Source organism: Coregonus lavaretus (assembly GCF_964263955.1).
Source record: "Coregonus lavaretus genome assembly, contig: HAP1_SCAFFOLD_711, whole genome shotgun sequence".
NCBI lineage: Eukaryota > Metazoa > Chordata > Actinopteri > Salmoniformes > Salmonidae > Coregonus > Coregonus lavaretus.
In genome coordinates, this window is record NW_028161764.1 from 123,337 (window position 1) to 135,651 (window position 12,315).

The 12,315-nt window shown below is 44.3% G+C and overlaps 1 protein-coding gene across 1 annotated transcript; it reads right to left on the minus strand.

Moving 5' to 3' along the window:
* Positions 1 to 221: 221 nt before the first annotated feature.
* LOC311120116 (T-complex protein 1 subunit beta) lies at positions 222 to 12,039 on the minus strand. Its single transcript, XM_084194733.1, has 14 exons — positions 11,975 to 12,039; positions 10,679 to 10,753; positions 7,235 to 7,300; positions 6,946 to 7,057; positions 4,358 to 4,434; positions 3,999 to 4,111; positions 3,582 to 3,784; positions 3,006 to 3,106; positions 2,614 to 2,741; positions 2,056 to 2,279; positions 1,705 to 1,833; positions 1,392 to 1,595; positions 1,041 to 1,182; positions 222 to 598 (listed from the first exon to the last, which is right to left on the minus strand). The coding sequence occupies exons 1-14, from the start codon at positions 11,975 to 11,977 to the stop codon at positions 568 to 570; spliced, it is 1,608 nt and encodes a 535-aa protein (XP_084050859.1). The 5' UTR covers positions 11,978 to 12,039; the 3' UTR covers positions 222 to 567.
* Between the last annotated feature and the right edge of the window lie 276 nt (positions 12,040 to 12,315).

Here is a 12,315-nt window from a genome sequence, read left to right on the forward strand (position 1 = left end):
TGGTAAACTACACGGTAATGTAAAAGTAGTATTTTTTTAGTGATCCAAGACGTAACATAGTACACATCATAATCTATACTCTTAATATGTTATAGTACATCAATATTCTTAATATGTTATAGCACATGAATACTCTTAATATAATGTTATAGTAGATGTATAAGTCTTCTAAATACACATTTCAAAATAAGGCTCACAAGGCATAAAACATTCCTCAGACATGGATTCAGTGAGTTTTTATTATAATATCAGTAAACATGCCCATACTGCCATATGCATGAGCCATCAAGTATGTTGACGGTCTAGCCTCTGCAGTGCTTCATAACAGCATTACACCCCAACGGACTAAAGGAGCGTTCAGATTTACACTAACCAAAACCAGACTGAAGCTTTTATTTTTGAGGTACGGTACAGAAAAAATGAGGATTTTTTATTTTGAAGTGACGTACGGTACGTAGCCTTGGACAGGAGTATCATAAATACAGGCTTCTCTGTTCCCCTTCCCCTACCAGCAACTCCTGTTACCCCGCTCTCCTCTTCCTCACCCTCCTCTTCCTCCTGGGGGTATTAACAGGGGTGGTGGTCTGGTACTCGCTTCCTGCAAGGGGAAAGGGGGAGGAATCAATAAAAGGAGGATGACAAATGTTTTCAAGGGATGAAAAAACCTACTCACCATTTCAGAGAGGTAATCGAACGATCAACTTACAAAATGAGAACAACTGCACTTGCAAGTGGTATTTTTGACAGCCTACTGCAAAGCAGATTGGGATAACAAGGATTCTCCAGCCTAGTGACTGCTAGCTGTAGACTTGACCTATCACAATGAACCAGCCACTGAGGATAGAACCAGAAGACAGGGAACATTCTGGCAGCGAAGACACTGGACCTGTCACCCCTCCATAACATACAGTACAGGTGAACAGGGAGACGGCGTGCATGCCAAGAATGGAGGTTTAAGTCAGGTATTTGGACTGTACCTACTGCAAGGATTGTGGGATATCTGGAACAATAAAAGATATGTGCAGGATGTTTGTCCTCACCTGGGAGCGGACTTGATGATGTTGTCGACACGGAGGATCATCTCTGCAGCCTCCGCAGCAGACAGCAGAACCTGTCTCTTCACCTGGAAGCTCTCGGTCACCCCCATCTCTGACATGTCACCAATGGTGCCCTGGTTCATATCTGAGGGACAGACAACAGACAGAGACATAAGCCTAAGTGTGATGCATCTGACTTGAGCATTCAAATCTGTTTTAATTCATCTGGCCCCCGTTCAAATAAATGATGGGAAGAGGAAAAAGTAACAGGTCACAAACAGGAAGGAGAATGAGACGCAGGCCAAAGCTAGGTCTGAAACATCTAGGAGTCCAGCTATAGTAGACTGCACTCACTCAGACCCATGGTGGTCTTCCCCTCCTGGTGAGCAGCTCTCAGCTGGGCCACCAGATCCGCACTGTCGTAACCGGCGTTGTCTGCGATGATGGTGGGCAGCATTCTAAGAGCTTTGGCGAAGGACTCCATGGCCACAGCCTCTTTGCCTGGCGTCCTGAGGGCCAGGTCTGTCACCACCTTAGCCATCAGCATCTCAGAGCAGCCTGGAGGGGACAGCAGCGTGGTTATTCTCACAGTGGGTTCAGACAGTACAGGGGGACTATTTCCCCCCACGGTATCCACGTAAATGGGCAGTGTGTATAGCCCCCTCACCTCCTCCGTAGACGGTGCGTGTTTCCTTGACGGTCTGAGCCAGGACACAGAGGGCGTCATGGAGAGATCTCTCAGCCTCATCCAGGATCTGCTGTGTGGCTCCTCGCAGCACCACCGTACACGCCTCACCTGGGAGAGGAAAAACAAAAAAAGAGAAAGGAAGGAAGGAAGAGAGGAAGGAAGGAAGGAAGGAAGGAAGGAAGGAAGAGAGGGAAACCAAGAGAAAAAAAGAAACATGGTCAGTTCTTACAATCAGAGAAAACACTATGAAGACAAAGTCTGACCATCGAGCCATTGTCCTACTATAAATCATTTCTAAAATCAGCCCAGTTATGTTGTATCATCACTGACCCATGGCCACTCCTGAGAAGTGGATGAGGGTGTCCTCTCCGATCATCACCTCCTCTATCAGCTTGCAGTGGCCCAACTTCACCAGCTCAGGGTGGTCGAAGGTAGATGTGATCTCTCCCCCGGTGACGAGCGCCAGGCGCTCCACTCCTGAGAAGTCGGCGTGTTCTATGGCCATGACACCCGCCGCCGCAAACAGCTGCTCTGGGTAGTTGTAGATCAGCTGTCTGTTGATCCATCACTATCGGTTACTAAATGACTCAACTCACCCACGCATGCTGGAAACACCTTGTTGAATGGGTGTACTTCTACTTATTAAGTGTGTATTCTCTACTGTATTCTATTCTACTGTATCTTAGTCCATGCCGCTCGGTCATTGCTTGTCCATATATGTATATATTCTTAAATCCCATTCCTTACCTAGATTTGTGTGTATTGGGTACATGTTGTGAAATTGTTAGATATTACAGCCCTGTCGGAGCTAGAAGCACAAGCATTTCGCTACACCCGCTATAACATCTGCTAAACGCGCGCAGGTGACAAATAAAATGTGATTTGCACCTGTTGATGAAGCAGTTGATTCCGTGCTTGAGGATCCGCTCCACCTTCTCCTTCATCTTCTCTTTCTCAGCCGCCTCGATCTCCGCCACCTTGGCCGTGGAGTCCACACGCACTCTGGAGCCAAAGATCTGACAGCGGATCACACAGCCGGTTGGTTAGAAACGGGACGGGAATTTTCATACGTTTCCACGACACTTCTTAGAGGCTAATAAGGAGGTGAGAGTATCAGGGGGACGGATTTAATTCTGATTCTGTAAAAGGCGAAATTCAAAATGTTCCTTGTTGCTTTTTAAAAGAGAAAAAATTGGAAATGGGAGTTTCAGTTTACTTCCTGAATGGATCCTGAATTGACCGTCTGTAACCCCAAGAGAAAAGCATATAACAAGACTGACCTTGATCTTATCTGTGTCCATGCCAGTGTTGGAGATGAGAATGTTAACGTTCTCTAGCCTCTTGGGCTGATTCACACCAATCTTCTTGTCCAGCAGAAATCCTACAAAGAAACACATGAAGCTACATTAGACACAACACAGAGTAGATGTTTGAAGAATCTGTCCTCTAACCAAGTGTGGTTTGTTTATACGGTACACTAGTTTTGTGCACAAACGCAACATTAGCTGTAATGACCGTCTCATATAGCCAGTTGTTGCATCTGCCCGATTTTAATTTAGGAGGTTATTAACCAGTTATAACAGCACAGTATGAAGCTGCTATACCTTCTCAATCCTCCAAGAGCACCGGGTCAGACTAGAGCTCTCTGGACGTATTCATTAGGTCACACCGTAGCAAAGGTTTTGCAACGTGGGGGGGGAAAAAACTGTTTCTTATTGGTCAACTTCAGGTAATCCCTCCCCTGTTTTCAGTCAGTTTTCTTCCGTTTGGTACCTAATGAATACCACCCAGATGAGACCAACTGCCGTTTTCTGTCAGAGGCAGAACACGCATCGGCACACCCCCAGTCGTCTCACCTTCGTCCAGGTAGGAGTCGATGAGGCTGCCCCCCAGCTTCTTGATGACGTGGATGGCTTCCAGGTTGCCTGAGCTCTTCAGCCTGAGCACAGCCTCCACGGCCAGCTTGGCGAAGTGGTCCTTGTGGTGAGTCAACAGCTTGGAAGACAGGGTGGTGCGGGAGATGTTCAGAAGGTCCTCCTGGAACTTTACCTGGTCGTTACTGAGAAGGGGGAGGGATGGTCATTTTCACGGCTTAGCAATGTGATGTGTAAAGTCTTTCTTTATGGCTTTGGATGGGTAATCACGCTTCTATGTAAGAGTTTATTAAAAACTCAGAACATCTCATGACATTAGCTGAGTTCAGTTCTGTGCTAGTTACCTCGTAGTTAAACCTGCCATTATATTCTAGAAATGCTTCATCAGTGTAGGCCTACCCATGGTCCACAGCAGCCTCCTTCAGGGCCTCCCGGGCTGCCTGGGTTGCCTTCCTCCAGCCAGAGATGATGATCTGGGGGTGGATCTTCTTGGCGATGAGGAGCTCAGCTTCCTAAAAGACAGACACCAGGGTTGTATTCATTTGGGTACACCGTAGAAAAACGTTTTGCAAACGGGAAACAAGCATTTCTTATTAGAGCATTGATAGCTAAAGGAATAGTTACCAAAACAATGCACTTTAGCTGGTGGTGATAAAGGTTTTACTTCGAAGAGTTAAATCACTTCACAAGTAGATAGCTATGTGAAATACAGTATTAGCTAGATGTGCTAAAGTGGTTAAGTAATCATCCACTCTTACCCTGAGCAGCTCAGCAGCCAGTACTGTGACAGAGGTTGTGCCGTCTCCAACCTCATCATCCTGGGTCTTGGACATGTCTGGAAGACAGGAGGACTAAAGGATCAGAGAGGGTCTTGGACATGTCTGGAAGACAGGAGGACTAAAGGATCAGAGAGGGCCTTGGACATGGCTGGAAGACAGGAGGACTAAAGGATCAGAGAGGGTCTTGGACATGTCTGGAAGACAGGAGGACTAAAGGATCAGAGAGGGTCTTGGACATGTCTGGAAGACAGGAGGACTAAAGGATCAGAGAGGGTCCTGGACATGTCTGGAAGACAGGAGGACTAAAGGATCAGAGAGGGTCCTGGACATGGCTGGAAGACAGGAGGACTAAAGGATCAGAGGGGGTCTTGGACATGGCTGGAAGACAGGAGGACTAAAGGATCAGAGAGGGCCTTGGACATGTCTGGAAGACAGGAGGACTAAAGGATCAGAGAGGGTCCTGGACATGGCTGGAAGACAGGAGGACTAAAGGATCAGAGAGGGTCCTGGACATGGCTGGAAGACAGGAGGACTAAAGGATCAGAGAGGGTCCTGGACATGGCTGGAAGACAGGAGGACTAAAGGATCAGAGAGGGCCTTGGACATGTCTGGAAGACAGGAGGACTAAAGGATCAGAGAGGGTCTTGGACATGGCTGGAAGACAGGAGGACTAAAGGATCAGAGAGGGTCTTGGACATGGCTGGAAGACAGGAGGACTAAAGGATCAGAGGGGGTCTTGGACATGTCTGGAAGACAGGAGGACTAAAGGATCAGAGGAGGACTAAAGGATCAGAGAGGGTCTTGGACATGTCTGGAAGACAGGAGGACTAAAGGATCAGAGAGGGTCTTGGACATGGCTGGAAGACAGGAGGACTAAAGGATCAGAGAGGGTCTTGGACATGTCTGGAAGACAGGAGGACTAAAGGATCAGAGAGGGTCTTGGACATGTCTGGAAGACAGGAGGACTAAAGGATCAGAGAGGGTCTTGGACATGTCTGGAAGACAGGAGGACTAAAGGACAACAACAGTGTCCAGAAAGACAGCATAGCACTGCCTTGGGGAGCAGCATTATACCATGTGCAGGCCTTTCCTGTATTTCTCTACAACTACATAGTTAAACTGGTGAACATCAACACTCACCAACCAACTACATAGTTAAACTGGTGAACATCAACACTCACCAACCAACTACATAGTTAAACTGGTGAACATCAACACTCACCAACCAACTACATAGTTAAACTGGTGAACATCAACACTCACCAACCAACTACATAGTTAAACTGGTGAACATCAACACTCACCAACCAACTACATAGTTAAACTGGTGAACATCAACACCCACCAACCCACTACATAGTTAAACTGGTGAACATCAACACTCACCAACCAACTACATAGTTAAACTGGTGAACATCAACACTCACCAACCAACTACATAGTTAAACTGGTGAACATCAACACTCACCAACCAACTACATAGTTAAACTGGTGAACATCAACACTCACCAACCAACTACATAGTTAAACTGGTGAACATCAACACTCACCAACCCACTACATAGTTAAACTGGTGAACATCAACACTCACCAACCAACTACATAGTTAAACTGGTGAACATCAACACTCACCAACCAACTACATAGTTAAACTGGTGAACATCAACACTCACCAACCAACTACATAGTTAAACTGGTGAACATCAACACTCACCAACCCACTACATAGTTAAACTGGTGAACATCAACACTCACCAACCAACTACATAGTTAAACTGGTGAACATCAACACTCACCAACCAACTACATAGTTAAACTGGTGAACATCAACACTCACCAACCAACTACATAGTTAAACTGGTGAACATCAACACTCACCAACCAACTACATAGTTAAACTGGTGAACATCAACACTCACCAACCCACTACATAGTTAAACTGGTGAACATCAACACTCACCAACCAACTACATAGTTAAACTGGTGAACATCAACACTCACCAACCCACTACATAGTTAAACTGGTGAACATCAACACTCACCAACCAACTACATAGTTAAACTGGTGAACATCAACACTCACCAACCAACTACATAGTTAAACTGGTGAACATCACTCACCAACCAACTACATAGTTAAACTGGTGAACATCAACACTCACCAACCAACTACATAGTTAAACTGGTGAACATCAACACTCACCAACCAACTACATAGTTAAACTGGTGAACACATTTATAAAAAAAAAAAAAAAAAAAAAAAAAAAAAAAAGTTTGTCATTTAGCAGACGCTCTTATCCAGAGCGACTTACAGTTAAGTGAGTGCATACATTATTATTTTTTCATACTGGCCCCCCGTGGGAAACGAACCCACAACCCTGGCGTTGCAAACGCCATGCTCTACCAATTGAGCTACATCCCTGCCGGCCATTCCCTCCCCTACCCTGGACCAATTGTGCGCCGCCCCATGGGTCTCCTGTTCACGGCCGGCTACGACAGAGCTTGGATTCGAAGCAGGATTAGACCTTAGACCACTGCGCCACTCGGGAGACTAACATAACACTCACCAACCAACACTTTGGCAGCGGGGTTGTCCACTCCGATGGCTTTGAGGATGGTGGCCCCATCATTGGTGACTGTGACAGTTCCCTCCCTGCCACCTCCGATAAGGATCTTGTCCTGCAAGGTGGACAGTCAATGTGAGTTTTAGCCATGCATTTGGTCTAGTTGAGTTTATCAAGTCGTGCTACGCATTTAGGGCCTGATTTTTCTAGCGTTTTTATAATTGCTCGTAAATGGGACTTTGGTTTTAATCATTAATTGATATCACTCAGCAAGTCTGCCGTTGACACATACCATTCCTTTTGGTCCCAAGGTACTCTTCACCAGATCTCCAATGGCGATGGCACCGATGAAGGAGGACTGGAGGAAACACAAAACATTAGTGTTGCATGGTATATTAGGTACCACGGTACCAAAACATCATACTTACGATACCAACATTTTTAGAATATGTTTCATATGATACAACATTTTTCCACCCTACAGCTGCCGCCTGTTATGAAATGTCAATAAAGTCAGTTGAATTTTTTAAGCAGCAGCCGCTAGTCTCTTGTATGTGCCGGTCCAACAATGTCCAGTTCACTTTCACGCACACATCAGGCGTGGGAGCTGTAATCAGCCAACTGCATCCCCTTCCAGCCATCACTCACCTGCTTCTCTCCGTCAGCTCTTCCTACGCATCCATTCCTCCATCAGTACTTAAAATATAATTTAGCCGCGATGGCGAGCAGGGATGCAGTCCCTAATGAGTCTTTCGTTGTTATATTGATACAGTGGATCAGTGTGCAGAGCAAGCAAAGTTGATACATTGTATATCATTTCATGAAGTACAGGCCAGTCTGAGTAGGCTCTGCAAGTTTGCTGTCACGCAGACTCAGTGCCAGAGAGTACAAATAGAGCACAGCTCCGTGACAGGCATGCTTACAGCTTTACAGCAAAGAAAACTGCTAGTCTCCAACTCAAACGACCCAACAAAAACAAAAACAAAAAGAGACCCATATTACCAGAGCTACCTTTTCATCTTTCTGCACGTTAAGTGCAGATTTGATATCATTTCACAAACCATGTCACGGGCCATTTTAAACTAAACCCGGGTCACTAGTTATTGGTTTGATTAACAAACAACGTTGTTCAGTCATGTTACCCAGCTAGCTAACAACCTGCTAACTGGACAGTAGGTCTATGATAAGCCAAGGTGTGTCTGGCTGCACATACCCTTCTCACATGATGATATTTTCAAATGTGCATTGTACTCTCAAAGAGTCATGGCATTTGTTTGCTTAGTGCCAGACGTGATATTACATTATATTCAAATTAGATTTTAACTTACAATCTAAGAAAAAAAAGACGTGAGATCTGCATGCTTGTACAACTCGACATGCCCTAAAAATATAATTTCAAGCCTACAAATTTTATTTTAAATACATTTCCTCGAAGAATAACAGCTATTTAACCCAAGTGAAAATAATGTTTAAAATCCTTTCATATTCCTTCTCCTTGAATAAAATGAAAATATCCTTCGCAAACAAAGAGCAATATAACACGAGTGCTTGGTCTTCAAGCAAAGTGGTGGGCATGGTAGTGCAAGCAGTGCCGGCATGCATTTGGACTCAATCTGCTTTGATAGAGGCTAAAAGCGTCGACATTCACAGATAACGCCATTTACATTCCACTGCAATTAACCGGATACACAAGCGATTGCTGATATAACTGAATCTTATGTTTAGCATTTACTTTAGTTCACTTAGGCACGATAATAACCACTCTTTGTGATAAATGTAATGTACTGTCTTGCAAAGTATTGCTCATGACTCCCCTATTATCATCTCATTTTGTGTATCCCTCTTCAGTGAAGCTTACCCTCTATAGTGCATGTGACATACAGTGGTCCCACTGATATGGCATATTTAAGCAATAAGGCCCGAGGAGGTGTGGTATATGGCCAACATCCCACAGCTAAGGGCTGCTCTTAAGCACGACGCAACACGGAGTGCCTGGATACAGCAATTAGCTGTAGTATATTGGCCATATACCAAAAAACCCCAGAGGTGCCTTAATGCTATTATAAACTGGTTACCAACGTAATTAGAACAGCAAAAATATATTTTTGGGGTCATACCCGGCTTTCAGAAAAATCAGCATTCAGGGCTCAACCCACCCAGTTTATAATTCCAGTTAGAGGATGGGGACGTCATGCAGCTTCTCTATGATAACAACTACTATGGTCTCGAGGAGGGACTCAAATAGGGTTTTGGATAGTTGCTAAAAAGCTGGTCATTAATGTGGAAATATACTGTCCTGTTAACACTTCTGTCAAAGTGCATTTTTTAAATGAAATAACTACCTCGGTCCTAAAACTGTAATTCAGTTATGTGAGTCGGTACATAACCGACTCAATTGTCTATTGCCTTCCATCTACCACTACTTACGAGTATTTATTTTTAGTACAAATTATTACCTAGTATTTACCAAGTTAATTCATTTTTAAAAAGACACTGTCAATAGTGTATCCCACAGTATGTGCTCTAGATGAAAGGGTTAAAGTGACTGATATGAATGTTACACAAAAATGCCGCACATTTCATGATTTCTTGAAACATGGACTTCCTTATTTTATCAATGTCAGAGTAATCCTTCTGTTCACATGCATAGCATTACCTTCCAAGACATTGGCTATCTCCTTATATGCATGCAGATCATGATGCAGTGTTGTCCCCTTACTGCCACAATGACCTGCAGATCATGATGCAGTGTTGTCCCCTTACTGCCACAATGACCTGCAGATCATGATGCAGTGTTGTCCCCTTACTGCCACAATGACCTGCAGACCATGATGCAGTGTTGTCCCCTTACTGCCACAATGGCCTGCAGATCATGATGCAGTGTTGTCCCCTTACTGCCACAATGACCTGCAGATCATGATGCAGTGTTGTCCCCTTACTGCCACAATGACCTGCAGATCATGATGCAGTGTTGTCCCCTTACTGCCACAATGGCCTGCAGATCATGATGCAGTGTTGTCCCCTTACTGCCACAATGACCTGCAGATCATGATGCAGTGTTGTCCCCTTACTGCCACAATGACCTACAGATCATGATGCAGTGTTGTCCCCTTACTGCCACAATGACCTGCAGATCATGATGCAGTGTTGTCCCCTTACTGCCACAATGACCTACAGATCATGATGCAGTGTTGTCCCCTTACTGCCACAATGACCTGCAGATCATGATGCAGTGTTGTCCCCTTACTGCCACAATGACCTACAGATCATGATGCAGTGCTGTCCCCTTACTGCCACAATGACCTGCAGATCATGATGCATGTATATTCCTTCGTCCCATTCCTCCAACTAAATCACAGGTAGGCCTTTGCAAATATGAGCAAATTAGCCATTCTATGCAGTATTCTATTATACAGTGTGAAGTTAAATTCTACGTGACGTACTGAGTAGAGGTGTGAATATCAGTGACATGTTTTTTTGTGTAGCACATGTGCATAATGAATGTTTAGAATATGGGAACAAGCGTAGGAGGGAAGGGAGGACACTAGGCCACTGACATTTTGTCCCCGTTGTATCGCGATACTTGGCCTGGTATCGTATCATAAGTAAAATGTTGGTATCGTGACAACATTACAAAACATTGTTATAAATGAATGGTACAGTAGAATAGCAACAATTAATGTAGTATAATATACTAACATAACATAAAGTAAACATCACAGAGCACTCAGCTCACCAGACGGGCGGTCTCAGCTTTCTCCTCGTCAGCTCCTTGCCTGAAGATGTTCACTGGGGCCATGGATAGGGACGCCTGCGAGACAGGTTAAAGATTTCAGACAACGCAATCTTGGCGTAGTCATACCCCACGCAAGGCAAACTGGTGAATGCTTGTGTAAAAAATTTTTTTTTTTGATTTGACAATATCTAGGACAATTCATTATAGGTCACAGAAATATCCATAATCATGGTAGTGTCAAGATGTAGAACATGTGTAAGAAGCCAAGGGCTGCTGACATAATGTGACAGGTTTTGTGAAATTATACATTGAAATGTCTAGACTCGTGCTTACATATGTATCAAGAGCAATATAACAAGTGCCTTATTATCAAAGTCAAGAATGTACATCGCCGACCATACACGGTCATAGATGCACTTGGATGGATGAACAACAGACGGTTGGTAGCATTGGGCTAAGGCTGTAGCATTGGGCTAAGGCTGTAGCATTGGGCTAAGACTGTAGCATTGGGCTAAGGCTGTAGCATTGGGCTAAGGCTGTAACATTGGGCTAAGGCTGTAACATTGGGCTAAGGCTGTAACATTGGGCTAAGGCTGTAGCATTGGGCTAAGGCTGTAGCATTGGGCTAAGGCTGTAACAAGGACCAGTTACTGACTCCACCCACTTCTCCTAAGAAAGCACTAGAAGCTTTATGGCCCAAGCTAACTGCATTTTGACAAACGGTATAGCTAGCCATGTAGCCTTCATTGTTGTGTCATTGTGCAAGAACATGAAAACTTTGAAATCTGGTGCGTCATACTAATGTTAGATGGCCAAGCCCAACAACTAGCTAACTAACTACAACTCCAGGGATACAGACGTGAGACAATGTAGCTTAGTTAGTTACCTCCACCCCATAGCAAGTTGCCAGTTTGTTTAAAAAATATAAAACGTCGTTTCTACTGCTACGTTCATTCAAAGCTTATCCAGTTTAAGGTGAAAATTAATTGTTTCTACATCGACTAATACCAGGATTGGTTTTCTGTTGATCACTTAATGCCATCCACATAAAATTACCACATGACGCTACTAGCTAACCGGCTAACTTAACATGCTAGCTAGTTTGCTGCGTCCAGGGCCCATGTGCTTCCCCACTGTCAATGTTTCATCCGTCAGAATTAAAGAAATTAACAAAACCCATATTCATGCAAGATACTGCAAGTTTACGATCACGTTGCTTTTACTCAGCGTAGTTAACGGTTACAATCATTTCGTCAAATACAATGTTTTATAAACGGAACAAAGAGGTTCGCTTACCATGATTTCTGTGAGTTGATCGCAGAAGCCGTGCACGCACCGGGAAAGAAGAAAGCGGAGTGACGCAGCTACGTAAGGACGCGCCCAGCAAAGAAAAGGTACATTCGATTTTGATCCCCGGGGGGGGCAGCGATTACACTTTTGGTACAATTTCTTTGCTCTCTCTACTGATCCGGCATTTAGGATGAGCTAAATCAACTAAAAGAGTATTGTGCAGATTGTGCAAACTCACTGCACACCCCTCTCTACTCCTCAATCCAATGCAGAAGTACAGAGTAGATCATCATCTTCAATAATATTTTTTATAAAGTAGCCTACTATACTCAGTAATAGGAATTGGT